Source organism: Nanorana parkeri, unplaced genomic scaffold (assembly GCF_000935625.1).
Source record: "Nanorana parkeri isolate BGI_ZX_2015 unplaced genomic scaffold, ASM93562v1 scaffold636, whole genome shotgun sequence".
Classification (NCBI taxonomy): domain Eukaryota; kingdom Metazoa; phylum Chordata; class Amphibia; order Anura; family Dicroglossidae; genus Nanorana; species Nanorana parkeri.
In genome coordinates, this window is record NW_017306904.1 from 350081 (window position 1) to 367419 (window position 17339).

Sequence of the window (17339 nt, forward strand, 5' to 3'; positions counted from 1 at the left end):
CAGTGGTTATAGTTATTACATAAACTGATATTTACAGAACTGTTTAATGAAAATGTGCACGTTAATAAGAGTGAAATAATTTTCTCCAAACTGAAAGTGATGAATATTTCAAGTATTAGGCCTTCTAAATCCTAGAACACAAACACTGTAAATTAGAGGACATTGTATGTACATTATGTTCCCGTTTTTACATTGCACTTAATTACTAGGCTCGTCTCTTGCTTCTTTGGTGACTTGTTAAGAAAAAAGACAATTTGTTATTTTGGGCCCAGTTTCAGAAAAGTTTGATCGCCCCGAAGAATGTCCCATCACCACTTAGAAATATTTGTGAATCGCTTCTTGATACTTTAAGGGAGAGTTCATCACCTTCTTCTAATTTTGCAAGTCCTGGAAAAAGAATAGAGTATTAAGCAGAATATTGAGGTAATAGTCGTGAACATTATAAGTGGGCTTTACTTTTCCCAATGGATTGTTCATTTATTTGTTTACCTTAGTAGAGAATGAAGCTAGAGGGATGAGACTGTATCACTAAGTTTTGTAATGACCATAGCTGGTGGGGCAGAGCAGGGAATTTTAGTGGTGGTATCTCATGACTGCAATCCCAGGGACATATAGGAAGCTAGCAGGTAAATCTTGAAATCCAGTTACAGCCAAAATGCCAGTTTTAGATGACATTAGATTGTAATTATTTTTATGTATTTAGTAATAATGTGATTTAGATTAGGGGTCTGTGGTGACACGTTTTAGTGTTGTTTCTTGTATCGTTTTGACATCCGTTCAAGACATTTCTGAGATAGTTTAGCATTCATTGACCGATGCATTTGACCTGCAGTTGGCCTGCTTCAAGCAGGTTTTGCATTACCGTAGATTTGAATGTGTTGTTGAAAGGAAAACTCCAGTTTAGGTAAAATTTATGTTACAGTATAAGTCATTTTGAATTTAATGTTATTAATAAACCTTTCAATTTCAATAGACAACTAGCCAGCAATACAGTGAGGTCCAAGGGGTAACATGGAGTTTGACACTCCCAGAAGGGATGGTTTACTATTGGGCTATGGGGCTTAAAGGAGAACTACGGGGTCAGTGTTTTTCCCCATAGTTCTCCCCAGGGTCACGGGATGACACAAACTAGCGTCCTCCCGTGACCCAAAGCTCAGTACAGCTACAGCTCGCGGTATACTAAAACCACCGCAGCCGGGACGGATCCCGTTACTGTCTGGATCCACCCAGCTACGTGATTGACAGCTGGCTCTGCCTATCTAGAGGCAGAGCCAGCTGTACCCGCCCCTCCCCCATCCATTCCGCCAGTCAGTGCTGGAGGATCGAACAGGGGAGGGGGGAATCACTGCAGGGAGCCGTGAGTAACAGTCACGGCTCTCTGCAGGGACAGGATCGAGAAGTGAGCGAGCGAGGGTATGTGTTCGCTCACTTCCTGATCTATTGAGCCGACGTGTGACAGTTTAATTGTCACACGTTGGCTCGAACTATGAGGATGAGTGATTTTCACTTACCTCATAGTTCTTTAATTTGAGATGTTAGAATATTGCCAGGGCACCTTACGTGCCTTAGCATGCCATATATCAATTTCTACAAAGCAGAGACAAAAAAGGATCTGCAGTAAAGTTAAAGTTCTTTCAATGTGTTTTGTTAACAAAAGGGATGATTTATTTTTATCAACAAAACCTGATTTGCACTATATATTCCATTTGTATGAGAAGCTAGACATTCCTGCTCAAATGTTATTTTAATAAAAATCAAAGCACAAAATTTCCATTCTCAAAATGATTTCAGAAAAAAGAAATGGTCATTCTCCTGCCATCTTCTCAGCTTCAACAATGAAAGACTTTTCAAATGCAATGTTTCATTGATTTTACCTATACATGATAGAATTACTTCTGTGAGTCCAGGACGAAGATGGAGCCTTGACACCCTGGGCTCACAGGATGTGGGCATCATGTAACCCTGAGGAGGAGCTGTGCTGCATTGTTGGATCAATAGGTATAGCAGTTGGAGCTTTGGTTACACTTTAAAGTTTAAAGCCCAACTCCTGTCAAAAAGTATTTTTATTCCACCCACCCCTAACCCATCCTGATTGCAATCCTGAGGCAATTGTTTGTTCAAGTCAGATATACCCACTTCCCCCCTCTACGTCCCTCTCTTCTGCCATTTCTGCGTGGGGGTCCACAAATCCAGTGGTGCAATGGTGCCTGAGACCGCCAGTCCCCTTCACTGACATCTGTCCTCCTCTGTATCCTTAGAGGACACTGGCCAATTGACAGTCAATAGGAAGTGTCTGTCAGAGCTCATTCTTTTGCAGAGGTACAGCTGCTGGCAGAATCTTTAGTATCTCACAACACATCCAAATGTGTTTAATGGCTACGTCCCCTCCCACTCAATGTGATTCCACCTGCTGACCATTACATCACTAGTCTGTTCCAGGGACAGGAAGTGGTTAAAATAATCCACAATAGAGACACAACTGCAAAAGTAACAATCTAAGGGAGGTTCTAAACCTTCGGCACTCTATCCAAAAGTAAGAAAAACAAAGTTGGACTTTTACCCAAGAAATGTCTATTTAAAAATTTCTATATCTTTTGTCTCTGCTTAGAACTTTTTTAATTGTATGACTTACCACCTGTGAAACATGAGTTGTTTGGGTCTGACTTTGGCATATTTTGTATACATCTAAATAAAGTCACCACGTTTGGATCATTCCCCACAGTCTGCATCTTTTTCCTCTGGATTACATGACCCATTGCAAACAGATCGTCTGTGTACCAAACCTGAAAAAGAGCAACAAACATTTTGCCATATCTAATAAACATAGGGACTGCAAATAGGATAAGTTACAGTATCAGGAACTGAATTTTGTAGGTCTTGAACTCTGTTTTCCCACATACAGGAGCATTACTTACTTGGTATACCACTGCAGCCTTTTCATCAGTTTACAGTTTTGTAATAGTTCTGCAAAACTGAATTGCACCCATCTAACCTATATTTGACCATGATCTAATTTTAGTCCTTCCTTTTCTTGTTTTCTTGACAGATTACTGTGTGCCACACATCAATACTGACTCATGCTACCTCTACTGCTACTTTGTAACTAACCCATCTCGTGTGGCTTGTAGCTCTGACTCTGATTCTCTGCCACCTGCAGTGACCCTGATGCTGATTCTCTGCTGCCTGCAATGACCCTGGGTTTTGACCCAGGTACTGATTATTTTCTTCCTTATTGACCCTGGCTAGTGATCCACACTTAAAAGAGAACTATGGCCCAACCTAGTCAATAGGCTTAACTGAAAGTGTTACAGATGGTGCACAATTGGATATCTGCTGGCCTCCCTTTTGGTGGCCTCTTACCAAAACAAAGTACAGGATTTTGCCCTCTTATGTGAGAACTGTGCAAACAATAGGATACCACATTCACTCACTGTTGGACTACTACAATCTCTCCTTGTGCCAAAAATATTGGAGTCTATTTCTATGAATTTTATTTCTGAACTACCGCCATCAAAATAAATTTACAACTGTCCTTGTAGTAGTAGATCCTATAACCAAAGACACAGCAGAAATTCAAATTTGAGAAGTTTATAGACTGCATGGTCTCCCATATGAAATAATATCTGATCAAGGAGTTCAGTTTACTTCAGGCTTTTTGCCAACTGCTTTTTATCTTCAATCAAATGATCAGACTGAAAAGACTAATGAAACATTAAAAGCAATGTTCAGGTGGCACCTGATCCTTGAGAGCAGTGTTGTGCTCTCCCTACGGCCCGTTCCTGTTCGTTCTGGTGTTATGGAGATTCTTAACACCAGAACTAACAGGAACGAGCAGTAGGGAGAGCACAACACTGCTCTGGTGGATCAGGTGCCACCTGAATGATAGAAGTGTCTATCAGCCGTTGCACGCAGCAATTCATTCTGGTGAGCGCATTTCTTTTGGGGATTCAGATTTGCATTGAACATTTTAAGAAAAATTCACTGTTTACGGCACAAGAGTATTTTTGGACGTTTTTTTTGGACACTGGACTTTTACACTGTGATTTATGTCCTTATTTGGATCATTCATTCATTAATTATTGTAATATTATTGTATGTGCACTATGATTAGATAATTTATTATGGTTATATGGCACTATATGCACTTTATGCACGGGCACATTTAGCAAATGATAATTGATTGTGGATTTATAGAGCTCTTTAGCTTCTAGTATAGCAGCTTTAGACAAATCTATGTAATAATTCCAAGCACATGAGATCATTGTATTTTGATCTTTATTTTATACACCTTTTTCAAACACCTTTTTTTAGCACATATTAGTTCCTCACCAAAGTCTCCACCGCTGTACAATCTATTGTAGAAAACATAAAAATTGCTGCTTTCATCTGGTCTTGGAGAAGCTTGGTAATAACGTATCTTCAGGGAGTGGTCTGAGTGAGCTTGAGTTTGTACCCCCTCCTTGATAATGTTTAAGATGTACTGGTTAAAGTATCACTGTCTTTTGGAGGAAGGTTGACTCTAATCTTCCCCCAACTCCCACTAAAGCATCATTGGGTTTTTGGGGTTGAATCTGAAGGGTTGAAGAGCACCCTCCTTTGACTTTCCCTTTTCAGAAACCCCACTATTCCTTTGGTCCTTCTTTCTGTTTGATGACCCTTCTAATTGTTTCTCCAAAAGGGTTCCTATTTCCGAACCTGCATTTACACTTTATTTTTGTCTAATTTTTTCAATAGCTTTTTGAACTCAGACCTGAAGGGGAACTTATCTTCAAATGGGAGGGCTTCCTATTTAAAAAAAAGGGAGGTCACTAAGGGGGCAGAAGGGTGTAGCTTTCCTGGACCCCTTTGTCTTCAGACCACAGGACCTTACGGGCCTCATGGTTAAAAAACAGGACCTGGTCATATTGCTGGTACAGCAGACGGGAAACAAAAGTTTGCTGGCTTCTGGGAGCCTTTTTTAAACACTCTAGTCTTGTGTTTCCTGCAGGTGAGTGGAGCCATCACTAGTCAACCATCCTGGAGAAAGATTTCAGATAGTAAGAGCTGAAAAAGTTTTGAATAGACTTCCACGGTTTTAGTCAACTCAGTAGACTTATTTTAAAAACCTGAAAGTATTTCTAAATGCACAGCATGTGCCATAAGCTAGTATAACATACACTCTATAAGTAATACATAAGCTAAGTCAGAACATTGAAATCTCCTTTAGTTTCTAATGGATGACAATAGTCTTTACTATCTTGGTGTCAACATTATCAAATCTCTTTAATTTGGGGAAATTATCCCCCACTGATTGACTACTCAAATATCTACTTGAATCATGGCACAGATATCACATCATAGGTTGTATTGCTTTGGTAAAAATCGAACTTCTACCAAAATCCTTTTACTGTTGAGTTCTTCTCATACCAAAACCTATTCATATTGTTGACTCTTTACAACGCCATATCCTTATCTTTCTTTGAGGACATACTTGTCCTAGAATTACAAAAGTGATAATATCTCTCAAAATATAAAGTGTAGTTCCACTTTTGAAAGTCAACTTTGAGAAAAACCAACTATATGTTGTGTTCCCATTCACACAGCATACCTAAAAGTAATTTAAAGAAAAATATTTCTTACCTTCTAGCTGTTCTTTGGAGGCCTTTGACCAGACTGTAGGCTATTTTTAACAGTTTGTGGGTGATGCTGTCCCAAGACAAAGGGGGCGGGCTGCATTGCCTCTCAGTAACATACAATGCTTTTATATTTTTAACCATTGGTTAGTATAGACATTGTTCAAATCTAGTTTTTAACTAATAATTAGATCAATCAGCACAGTACAGACAGAATTAATTTTAATAAACATTATCTCCGTACCCAGTTCAAGCCCCCTCCGTGAAATTACAGATGATGAAAAAAAATGTTAGTACTGGAGTTTTCAGAAAAAGAGTAAGTAACATTTTTTAAATATTCTTGTAAAGTTATGCTATTGGAATGGGGACATGTAACAAATAAAAAATAGGGTGTTATCCCAATTTGGCTGCACAAGTGGAATACACTGTAAAGGTGGACTTGGCATTCCCTATATAATCTAATATTTGTATGCAGCCCACATATCTCATAATACTCTCTATCTTGCCATCTTCTACTCTGGGTGTGTATAGAGGCAAATTAACACTCCACTTTGCATTGGCAATATTGCATGGCTTAGTCTCAATGACAGACAAGAGCAAACCCAATAATTAAACATCTAGCCTCTCCACTTCCCACAAACAAAATTTGTTGGTAATCCTGCATTTTATCCAATTACTGTAAAACCCACATTTTTTTAACAATGAAAAGATGCAGGGATACGTCACCTATATCATCTTCTATCATATTCATGAATAAAACACTTTCCCGACTTACAAGAAACGTAGGCTTTTCCATTAACTCCAACTTAAAGGCTTTGCAGTTGGTCACACACTTCCATTCATCACCTCCATCCCTAACAGTTTTTGAAAAACTTTCAAAAACTGTTTAACTTGGACAATAATCAATGAAAAACTTACTGCAGTCTTCACAGACTCTAGTCTAAAATTTACCAAATTTGGTAATATTTATTTACAAAAATACTGTCATAAATCCTTCTTAACCATTTAGATTTAAACCCAGATTCAATAGTATACATTGTTTTCCCATAATGCCCATTTGTACGGCTGCCCCCCAAGCCTCATACTAGACACCCGTCTCCTACCTTTTCTCTCTTCTGTCTATCTTTTCTCTTGCCTTGCTACACAACTACCAGTTTACCATTTTTGTTTTATACTCCAATGTTAATATGCAATGCATCATGGAAAAGTAAAAATGCAGTCTTAAACTCATCTGCTTGAGTGGCTTATTTCCTCTGTACAATATATTGATAGTGATTTGGGACATGCTTACTATTATTATAACAATTATAGCTGTGTCCTTCTTTCAGGGAAAGTGAGCTGCCAGTAAAGCAAACAAGGGACCTTTGAAATCAGGTTTTTATCATGAAGCACAGGCAGAAAGCATTTGAAAACTTTTACGCTGGGTTCACACCTTAGCGTATTGGAAACTCGCGTTTGCGGTAAAAGAAACACGCGTCAAACGCGAGTTTCCGAGGGGGTATCCGGCTGATAACAGTGGGATACGGGCGTTAATACGCCCCAAAGAAGCTCATGTACTTCTTTGGGCGTATGGCGTTTTACCACGCGATCGAACGGGCGGTAAAACGCGCAGGTGAGAATCATGCCCATAGGCAAACATGGGTTTTCACCTGTTGTGCGTTTTACCGAGCGCAAGAACGCGCGGTAAAACGCTCAGGTGTGAACGGGGCCTTTACACCTAAGAAGCAAAATCAGCATCTTGTAATTGCATGTAGTAAACTTACGGATTTCCAATGTGTTTTAGGGCTAGTTCACACCAGATGCAGTTGTGATGCAGTCCGTTCAGTTTGTCAGCTGCATCCAAAATGCATCACAATGCTTTCCTATAGGATTTCTGGTGCTCTGTTCCCACCAGTGCAGTCCGTTCTGATGCAGTCAGAAAAAATACTGCTTGCCCTAGTTTAGCTGCAATGCACCTGTAATCCCATTTTACACACAAAAAACAAATGCGCCAATCACAGTAAAATCGCTGTAAATACACGGCAAAACACATTGCACTGCAGCTGCGCAGTTGCACTCAGTTCTGGTGTGAACTAGCCCTTGCATATTAAAGTGACACTAAACTCAGACGTTAAACCTTAAAAATGCATTCACGTTCTCTAACTATTAACAAAAATGTAGCTTATTTGTGTATCACTCAGCTGCTGCTCCAAGCTCTCTCCTGTGATAGACTACAATCTTAATACATTAGTAAACTAAACATGAGATTGTAGTCCATCACGGTAGCAAGCTTGGAGCGATGGCTACTTTACAACATGGGGGACAAAAGTAGTCACCCTCCAGAAGGAAGGACAGTGTCAGCACCAATTCAGAGAGGATTTGAGAATCAACAGCTGAGTGATACACAAATAAGATACATTTTTCTTAATAGTTAAGGTACTTGATTGTATTTTTAAGATTTAACTCCTGAGTTTAGTGTCACTTTAAGACTACTTTTTACTTTAAAATCACAGAAGTGGTTAAAAGATCTTGGACATCTGGTCCTCTTACCTGGCTGTAAATGAAGAATATACCATTTTCTTTTATCAGTATTTTATTTTGTTTTTCTTCAAGGGCAGTTCCAAGTCTAACACTAAGAATCCATGGTATTATAGTGTTGTCATCTAACAGAAAAAAATAACAATTGTTAACTTCTAGCACACTGGCTTTAGTGTTTCCATTGATTAGCTTATACAATTTCACTTCAAGGAAACCTGTCATGGGAAAAATACATGAACTGCAATTGCTCATCTCCTTTTGGAAATATGTGTTGCCTGTCCATCTCTGGTTTCAATCATGTCTGAGTCTCTGACCCAAAGCAAGAATTCAGCAAATAAAGTCACAAATACTACCCTTCATACGTATTCTGGGTCATTAACACTAGTAATCAACCAGTGGAGCAGTATGACAGCCAGGCATCTAGAATTCTCAGAAGGCCAGTAATTTTTTTATGTTTTAGCATTTATCTACTTTTTGCGAGCAGTGGATATATGAAAAAAAATGTTTAATGGTACTTTAACCTTATCTTCCATCTTAACCCTAAACTAGCCTCTAAGATTAAACATGGGGGTGGGGGGGTGGTTGGTTTTAAAAAAAAACTTGTATTAGTATTATGATGTTTAGGCTGGGTTCACACCTGGGCGTACGGAATATGCGCATTTGCCGGCACTTCGTGCCACGCATTTTTACCGCGATTTGCTGTAAAAGAAGAAGTGCGCAACAAACGTGCGTTTCAGAGGGCTATCCGGCTGTATCCTAATGGATACGCGCGGCAAATACGCCCCAAAGAAGCTCCTGTACTTCTTTGGGCATAGGGTGTTTTTCAGCGCGTTCCTACGCGCTGTAAAACGCCCAGGTGGGAACCATGCGCATAGGCAATTATTGGTTTTCACATGTTGAGCATTTTACAGCGCGTAGGAACGCGCTGTAAAACGCCCAGGTGTGAACCAGGCCTTAATGAGGGTAAAGGTCCCCACACACCTTGCGATAATCGTAGGATAATCGCGGAAAATCCCGCGATCGTACGATTATCGTAAGGTGTGTGAAAGCCGTGCGACCTCTACTACTGTAAGGTTGCACGACTTTTATCTTAGGAACATGTTCGAAAACCCGCCGAGCATCGTGATGTTCGGCGGGTGTGTAGCATGTTCGTAAGATAAAAGCCGAACGGGCCGGTGTGCGCAAGCGCACACTGCCCGTTCGGCATTGCGGTCCTCGGAAACCCACCCCCCGGGGGGCGTGGCTTGCGGTCATCGCAAGTACGATCTGCCTGTCCAAGATAGGCAGATCGTACGTTTTTTTAATTACCTTACAACCATCGCAAGACAAAAGTCTTGAGATGGTTGTAAGGTTTGTGCCCAGCATTAGTGTAGTGTTTGTGTCAAAGCTGTGTTTTAGCTTAGTCCAGTCCTGTAAAGAAAGGTAAGTCATACAAGATGTGAAAATATTTGTCTGTCTTGTCTCCAAAATATATATTTCATTTTCAAGGTTAGATCTGTGCTGCATTGGAAATGTTTGGGAAGATCCAAATACTCCAGCAGCTCTGAGCTGCTTTTACAGAGAATCAGCAGCTGTTTCATGGTGCCCAAGAGAGATGATCACCCCATCTAACATTGACCATACAATGGAGGTGTCCTCCCACTTTCTTGCTGTAATAATCTTCAAATGACTAACTGCCTTAAGTTATAACTGACCATATTGGCAACAAGTCAAGAGTGATTAACTCTTTGTGGTATTACTATGTCCCAGCACACTGGCCTTACCTCTGTGGCATTATTCACACAGATATTAGAATTACCATTTTCCACTGAAAAATCCCGCGATCGTACGATTATCGTAAGGTGTGTGAAAGCCGTGCGACCTCTACTACTGTAAGGTTGCACGACTTTTATCTTAGGAACATGTTCGAAAACCCGCCGAGCATCGTGATGTTCGGCGGGTGTGTAGCATGTTCGTAAGATAAAAGCCGAACGGGCCGGTGTGCGCAAGCGCACACTGCCCGTTCGGCATTGCGGTCCTCGGAAACCCACCCCCCGGGGGGCGTGGCTTGCGGTCATCGCAAGTACGATCTGCCTGTCCAAGATAGGCAGATCGTACGTTTTTTTAATTACCTTACAACCATCGCAAGACAAAAGTCTTGAGATGGTTGTAAGGTTTGTGCCCAGCATTAGTGTAGTGTTTGTGTCAAAGCTGTGTTTTAGCTTAGTCCAGTCCTGTAAAGAAAGGTAAGTCATACAAGATGTGAAAATATTTGTCTGTCTTGTCTCCAAAATATATATTTCATTTTCAAGGTTAGATCTGTGCTGCATTGGAAATGTTTGGGAAGATCCAAATACTCCAGCAGCTCTGAGCTGCTTTTACAGAGAATCAGCAGCTGTTTCATGGTGCCCAAGAGAGATGATCACCCCATCTAACATTGACCATACAATGGAGGTGTCCTCCCACTTTCTTGCTGTAATAATCTTCAAATGACTAACTGCCTTAAGTTATAACTGACCATATTGGCAACAAGTCAAGAGTGATTAACTCTTTGTGGTATTACTATGTCCCAGCACACTGGCCTTACCTCTGTGGCATTATTCACACAGATATTAGAATTACCATTTTCCACTGCAGACTTTCTGGTCTTAAATTGTAGAAATCAAGAGCTATGACATCCCTGACATTTATGTGGGTTCTGATTTATACATGTCTTCCATCAAGTTCTCCTACTGGAGTACCTTCATCACACATACAGCTTTAAGCTGACATTACATGCAGGGATTGCTAAGATCTACATTTGTTATTCAGCATGCACAAATCAACCACAGAACACAAAACAACTATGATGACCCATTGAAAACATTAGTCAAGATGCAGCATAATAATTAATTCAATCAAGTACTCAAATAAAGTAATTACATTGACTGTATCCTACAGATATTTAATTGAATTTATGAGTGCACATATTTTATTTAATGGACACAAATGAAACTTAAAGTAATAACCTTGCAACATGGTTTTACCAAGCCATTAAGTATTGAGCTTTATTTAACTAAAGTTGTCAATGATGTATTGGAACAGCAAATGTTATTGTTTTAGGCTTTTTGAACATGGATTGCATCATGACTTGCAAACAAAGGAAATTATTTCAGCATGTTCTGACAAACTGGCAACAACATCAAAAGAGACCTCCAGTCAAGGATACACATTGCTAAACAATGTGATGGGGAAGAGACACTCAGAAGAGAGAGGTATGGAGACTGATACAGTTTTTCTAAACATGCAAATGCTGCAGGAGCAGGAATATTTCTTAAGACAACCTCCTACATTCCAAAGAATAAAGTCGTTTGTGTTAACCAGTGGTTCAGTGATCAGTCCCTTGATCAATAACCCAAGTGCGGAACCAAAGAAGATGAAAAACCCTTCAGCATGTGATGGTAGACAATAGGGATGAATCGATACTTTTCGAATACCAGTGCTGATACTTGGCATTTTCATGAGAACTACCAGGGTTGCAGCTGGGACCTGGCTGTGGCGCTCCACCACTCTCCTGAAATCATTAGTCGATATTGTTTTAGAAAAACTGTCACATGACAATAAACAAAAATGTATCAGTACTTGTACTTGTAAGTACTTGGGCAAGTACCAGTACTTGCAAAACTAGTATCGGTGCATCTCTTTATTTATATTTATAGACAAAGACAAAATCGTACATTAAAACAGAGATGTACAAATCCCAGGAGCTCCGTGTGATCCTTACAAATGACAGCTGCCTCCTAACTTTTCAATTTTTCTCTAGTATAGTTTTGGAGCTCAAAAAGTATCTGTACTTGTACCGAGTACGGTATTTGGTATCGGTGCATCCCTAGAAGACAACCATTACATAGCTGTCCACCATCACACGCTGAAGGTTTTTTTTGTCTCTTTGGCTCCTTACTTGGGTTATTTATTATGGAACTGTTTGCTGATGTTATTTGGACTGAACATGTGAGTAGAATGGATGTTGATACACTCTTTTTTAATAAATGGTACTACATGAGCAGAAGGTGCTGTTTCTTTTAACTCTGTCTGTCTCTTCTTGGAGAGATTTCCCTTTACTTTCCTGTCCTGGAGACTCGATGGGGAGTGAAAGGCAATCTATCCTAAGTTAACGGAAATGCCTCACCGAAACATGTAACCCTATTAGATTATTCATCCTCTAGTCTTGTTCTGGTGGCAATAACAATTTAGATGTCCTATCTTTTTCTGTTCTGATGACAACCATAATTTTTCTAATTTGTATGCTGCGGTGACAATGGCCACTTTGAAAAATAGTTTGAATCTTCCTAGAGGGGACATAGACAGCATTACACACTTGTTTGTAGGTTTGGCACATTTCCACTTTTTACTAACTAAACACAAAATGGTGTTTTAGATATACAACTACTTACAGGCAGCAGATAAACTATATTAATATCAAAATACTGGTAATAAACTATTTTGGAAATTAAATCATAGCAAAAAAATTTGTATGTGTATTTCATACCTTCATTTTCAACATTCCTTGTTTTGTCTGGTATAAGTTGCAAGCAAGAAGGGTAAGCTGAAATTAAAACAATATTGATTTTAACAAGAATATTAAACTCATCAAGCTGTTATCTGCTGCCAATAATTGCTATGAAAATCCCATTTGATTGACAGCAGTAAGTGATTTCCACAGGTTTCAAACCTTTATCATTTAACATGCCCTTATTTTTGTTACAAGTTAAATTTATAAAATAGATCATATTTTCTCCCTAGAAGCAGGCTGGTTCATGGTCATGGACATGCATGGATACATTCATTGTCATAAATTGCCATGTATAATGCACTTTAATAGATTAGGGCAACAAAGGGCTTACAGCTTTGTCAGTCTATCGCCTACCATTTGTTACTTGACAGCAGATTATGCACTTTGCTTCTTTTTAAATAGGTGCGCATTGACCTTCTCCCTTGCAAAAATATGTCCCGACTTTCCTGACTGATTCAAAACTTTTCAAAAGTTTTAACATGACCCTGTTACTACTTTATAAAAAAAAATTGCAAACAAAAAAATAAAATAAAACAAGTTTAAAGATAAAGTTTATTCTGCGTATACTGTATTTTCCTTCCCTGGTTCCTCCTTTCCCTCTTCATGAATATGCTAATTAAAATTTTAAATAAAATCTTTCAGTTTTCATTACGTACCTTATTTGAGATCCAGTAATGTTATCGCTGGGCCTCTCTGCTTCTCTGTGCAATCCAAGCAGATCATGGCTGGTGGTGGGAGCTGGCAGGGTGCTATACATGGCTTCCTAAAAACATCACAGCACCCCACCTCAGTAATTCTATCAAGAGCCCTAAGCCCACATGCAAGCAATGGGCTGACTCCTGTATGGAGCTATGCAAAATGTGCCTTGATATGTAGATGTCAGCCTGGGAGGAGTGGGTATTTCTAGCAAGGTTGCAATTGAAGGTATCAGAAGTATCAGATATCAGTGGTGCCTGCAGCTCTGCAGTAGAACAAAGATTTGATTCCTCATATACCAGAAAGGTAGGTATTAAACCTCTTTTTTTACAGGCTGCTTGCAATTTAATTTGAATTACAGAAGAGACTGTGTCCCTTTAAGGTATATATTTTGCTTTGCAAGTGCATCTTATAGTCTAAAAATAACTATTACATGGGAGGGATATAAGATCAAATATTTCAGCAACTACAGTTTACACCAGTGCTGAGCCTTGTAGCATAGGACTATCTTCATTTAATTTTTTTAGGCCAAGTCTAACCAAAACGTATACTTTTTCACGTTAAATCTTTCTTTCTCCGCAAATGTAGTGGTAGGATATAATTGTCTACACTTCTAGTACTTTCTCACAGATAGCACCACTGTAAAGCTAAACAGCAGTTTTGTAGCTATCATGCATGGTAGATTTTCCATATTGGAAGCAGCCCCTGAGGTTGCCCTGGATATGTGTCAAGGTACCCCAGGGTTATGAATATGCCAGGTTAAGAACCACTGGGTGTTGAAGAAGACAATTGAAAAAATAGCTGACAGACTTGCAAATTTAGAATTTTGGGTCCAGCAAATAGTCAGCAAGGTCTTAGAAGTTGATGTTAGGGATGCACAGATACTTTTCGAGTACCAGTGCAGATACTTGGCATTTTCATGAGAACTACCAGGGTTGCAGAGGTTGCAGCTGGGACCGGGCTCTGGCGCTCCACCACTGTCCTGAAATCATTAGTCTGTATTGTTTTAGAAAAACTGTCACATGACAATAAACATAAATGTATCAGTACTCGTACTTGTAAGTACTCGGCAAGTACCAGTACTCGTACTCTGTGCATCCCTTTATTTATATTTATAAAAACAAAATCCTACATTAAACAGAGATGTACAAATCCCAGGAGCTCCGTGTGCTCCTTACAAATGACAGCTGCCTCCTAATTTTTGAATTTTTCTCTTTGGTAGTCTTGGAGCTGGAAAGTATCGGTACATGTACTCGTACTTGTACCGAGTACTGTACTTGGTATCTGTGCAACCCTAGTTGATGTATTAAACTTTTGCTCAGAATATAGCCGAATGAATGTCATACCCATGGCATTATGGCCACTAGATGGGAGTGAAGAGCAATTCCTATGCTCCTCGGCTCCATCTAGGGGCCATAATGCTGTGTGAACAGCATTCGCCTAGTTATACCCTGGGTAGAAGATTTATACATCTGCCCCATACTGTTCACTGACTTCTTAGAGGACATTCAACCACTGCTCAACACATAAGTTCTCAGACTACCCTATATGCAGTCACAGCCTTACAACCCTTACTGATGTCACTTAGTATTTAGCATAACCTACATTACAAAGATCATTTAATTAATTTACTTTTTCCTTCAGATGCATATCTGCGTGATCGACTTTTCAGTAGTAAATTGGTAGCATCTTCTTCATGGGAATTGAAGGATTTACCTGTCTGTTAATGGTAAACACAAAATTATGATGAGAAATAAAAATCAAATTGTGTTTTACTGATTGAGGTTTTATATAAAAGTAACACAGCACGTTAACATACATAGAGGAGAATTTATCAAAACTGGAGCAGACAGAATCTGGAGCAGTTGTCCATGGCAACCAGTTGGCATCTCTCTTTCATTTTCAAACCTTAACTGAACAAACTGAAGAGAAAAGCTGATTGGGTATTATGGGCAACTGCTCCAGATTCTGCCTGCTCCCCCCTTAGAATGGTCTTGTGCAAATTGGAGAGCTTGACTCAAATGGTAGAACTAAACCGGATTTGCACGTTCATCGCCATACACCATAATGTATGCTAATAGGAGCATTATGGCGGGCTGCAGTGCAAAATATAGTGCATGCAGTGCGTACCATAACGTATGGTAATTCACTACCGTGCGTTATAGTGGGCTGCATTGCAAAAATAGTGATTTGGTGCTCATTCGCATGAACAGGCTGCCTTCATAGAATGCATGTTAAAGCACTACTTAATGCACATGAGGTAATGTACTGTAACAGTGTGAATCTAGCCTAAGGGTGGCCGAAATTCGCAGTGTGTGCTGTTGTCTGCACTCTTTCGATCAGCATCCCTCAATCACCTAATCAAAGGATCCAGTCGGAAAATCTTCGATGGATCAGAGCTGGCAGCCAATGAGCTGCGTGCTCTGGTTGGGTATTCTGACAGGGGCTGGCGGCTGCTGTCAGAATACAATGTAAACTGCAGGATTCCTCGATCGACACGATGTTAGTGTTGATGGAGAAATCGGGTCTATTTATTTCGTTCAGCCCGCGGATTGAACGAAAAACATAGATCAGTGTATGGCCAGACTTAGGGTTCATTAACACTACTCAGGTCCATGGCAGTGCATTTAATTCAACGGCATCAACACAGGTTATGCCATGCATTAATGTGCATGTGTTAAATCAGAACTCCAGGGATTTTTTTTGTTTAATTAACTGTTGCAGTGGAGCTACCCCCACTGCAAGGCTTTATTGCTTGTTTTGTTCTTAGAATTGAATAAAAAAACAAATACTTTCCTGATCTTCGATCCTGTCTGGCTGCTAGACCAGCCTCTTTTCCCTTGGGCTTCAGGGCTTTGGCAGTCTAAGCCCCACTGACGTCATCACCTCTAATGCAGGTCTAGTCACCTGCATTAGACGTGAGGACGCGGAGGGACATACCACAGCCGGAATGAAGGGGGGAGAGGTGACCACTCACTGCTTCAGGATTGAGGATCAGGTGAGTATCTTCTGAATGCCAACCCCTAGACCAAATCAAGCAGTTAACTATTGCAGCGTGGGGGTGGCCCCACTGCAAGGGTTAATGTTTAAAATAACTGCAGTTCCTCTTTAAGGCAGCACATTCATTTGACCTAAAGTCGAGCCTGTGGTATCTTTTGTACTGCAGAAGGGGTGTGGTGTCTTTATATCTATAGATACATGTAACAACTACCCTTTATCCATAAAACTATGCATGTCCCATTTGACAGTTAATCTTGACGAAACCTACCTCCTTCTCTTCTGTCCATGAGGAGTATGTCTCGCTGCTTGCTCCTTTACGCTTGTTACCTATCAGCAAAGTAGGAGGAAGTGGAATGTCAGGTTTCCTGTATGATGTCAGCTCAGCTCGTAGGTTTTCCAGTTCTGTTCTTAAAGCAATCACATTATAAATGAGCAGAGCTGTAAGCCCTGTGAACAGAAGGATGATGAAAGGTAGACAGGCTACCAATAAAACCCCTTTTGGGTAGATGTAATAGTAGTAAAAATAAATACTTTTTCTTTCGATAGCTGGAGGAAAATATTGCTTTGCCATCATTTGTGAATCCATTGTGCAGTTTCTTCAAAGAAGGAGAGGTCTACTCTTCGGTAGTATATGCTGTGCCAGAAATCTTGAAGGAGAGCATAGTATTCCAGAATCGCCCAGCTCAATCCAAAGTTTACAACTAGGTCCTGAAGTGTTTCACTTAAATGTTCAGTACATTTGATCATGTCTTCTTTTTATATGATCGGTTTCCTGCATTCAGTTTCTATCACAATCACTCTTTGTAATCTGTAAATCGTTAGCTAATATTGTGTCAGTGACATACTTATAACTTCTTCTTTTTAGTAAGGAAGTAAAGTTTGATAGTAGAACAAGTCTATGCATGCCATCTACTGTTTTATCACTTACAAGTTTAGTCACTGGACTCAAACAACAACACAAGGGCTCATTTATCAAATCTGAT

General features: G+C 39.8%; 1 protein-coding gene across 1 annotated transcript; it reads right to left on the bottom strand.

Moving 5' to 3' along the window:
- Nucleotides 1–274: 274 nt before the first annotated feature.
- TNFSF13B (tumor necrosis factor superfamily member 13b) lies at nt 275–16956 on the bottom strand. Its single transcript, XM_018563153.1, has 6 exons — nt 16625–16956; nt 14989–15076; nt 12637–12693; nt 8142–8254; nt 2633–2783; nt 275–387 (listed from the first exon to the last, which is right to left on the bottom strand). The coding sequence occupies exons 1-6, from the start codon at nt 16940–16942 to the stop codon at nt 275–277; spliced, it is 840 nt and encodes a 279-aa protein (XP_018418655.1). The 5' UTR covers nt 16943–16956.
- Nucleotides 16957–17339: the final 383 nt, after the last annotated feature.

Coding starts and splice junctions, on each gene's coding strand:
- TNFSF13B (XM_018563153.1), bottom strand. CDS start 16,942: ATGGATTCACAAATGATGGCAAAGCAATATTTTCCTCCAGCTATCGAA. Junction 12,694..14,988: donor ATATGCATCTGAAGGAAAAA/GTAAATTAATTA, acceptor TTTTAATTTCAG/CTTACCCTTCTTGCTTGCAA. Junction 2,784..8,141: donor TATTCTTCATTTACAGCCAG/GTAAGAGGACCA, acceptor GCTCTTTTTCAG/GTTTGGTACACAGACGATCT.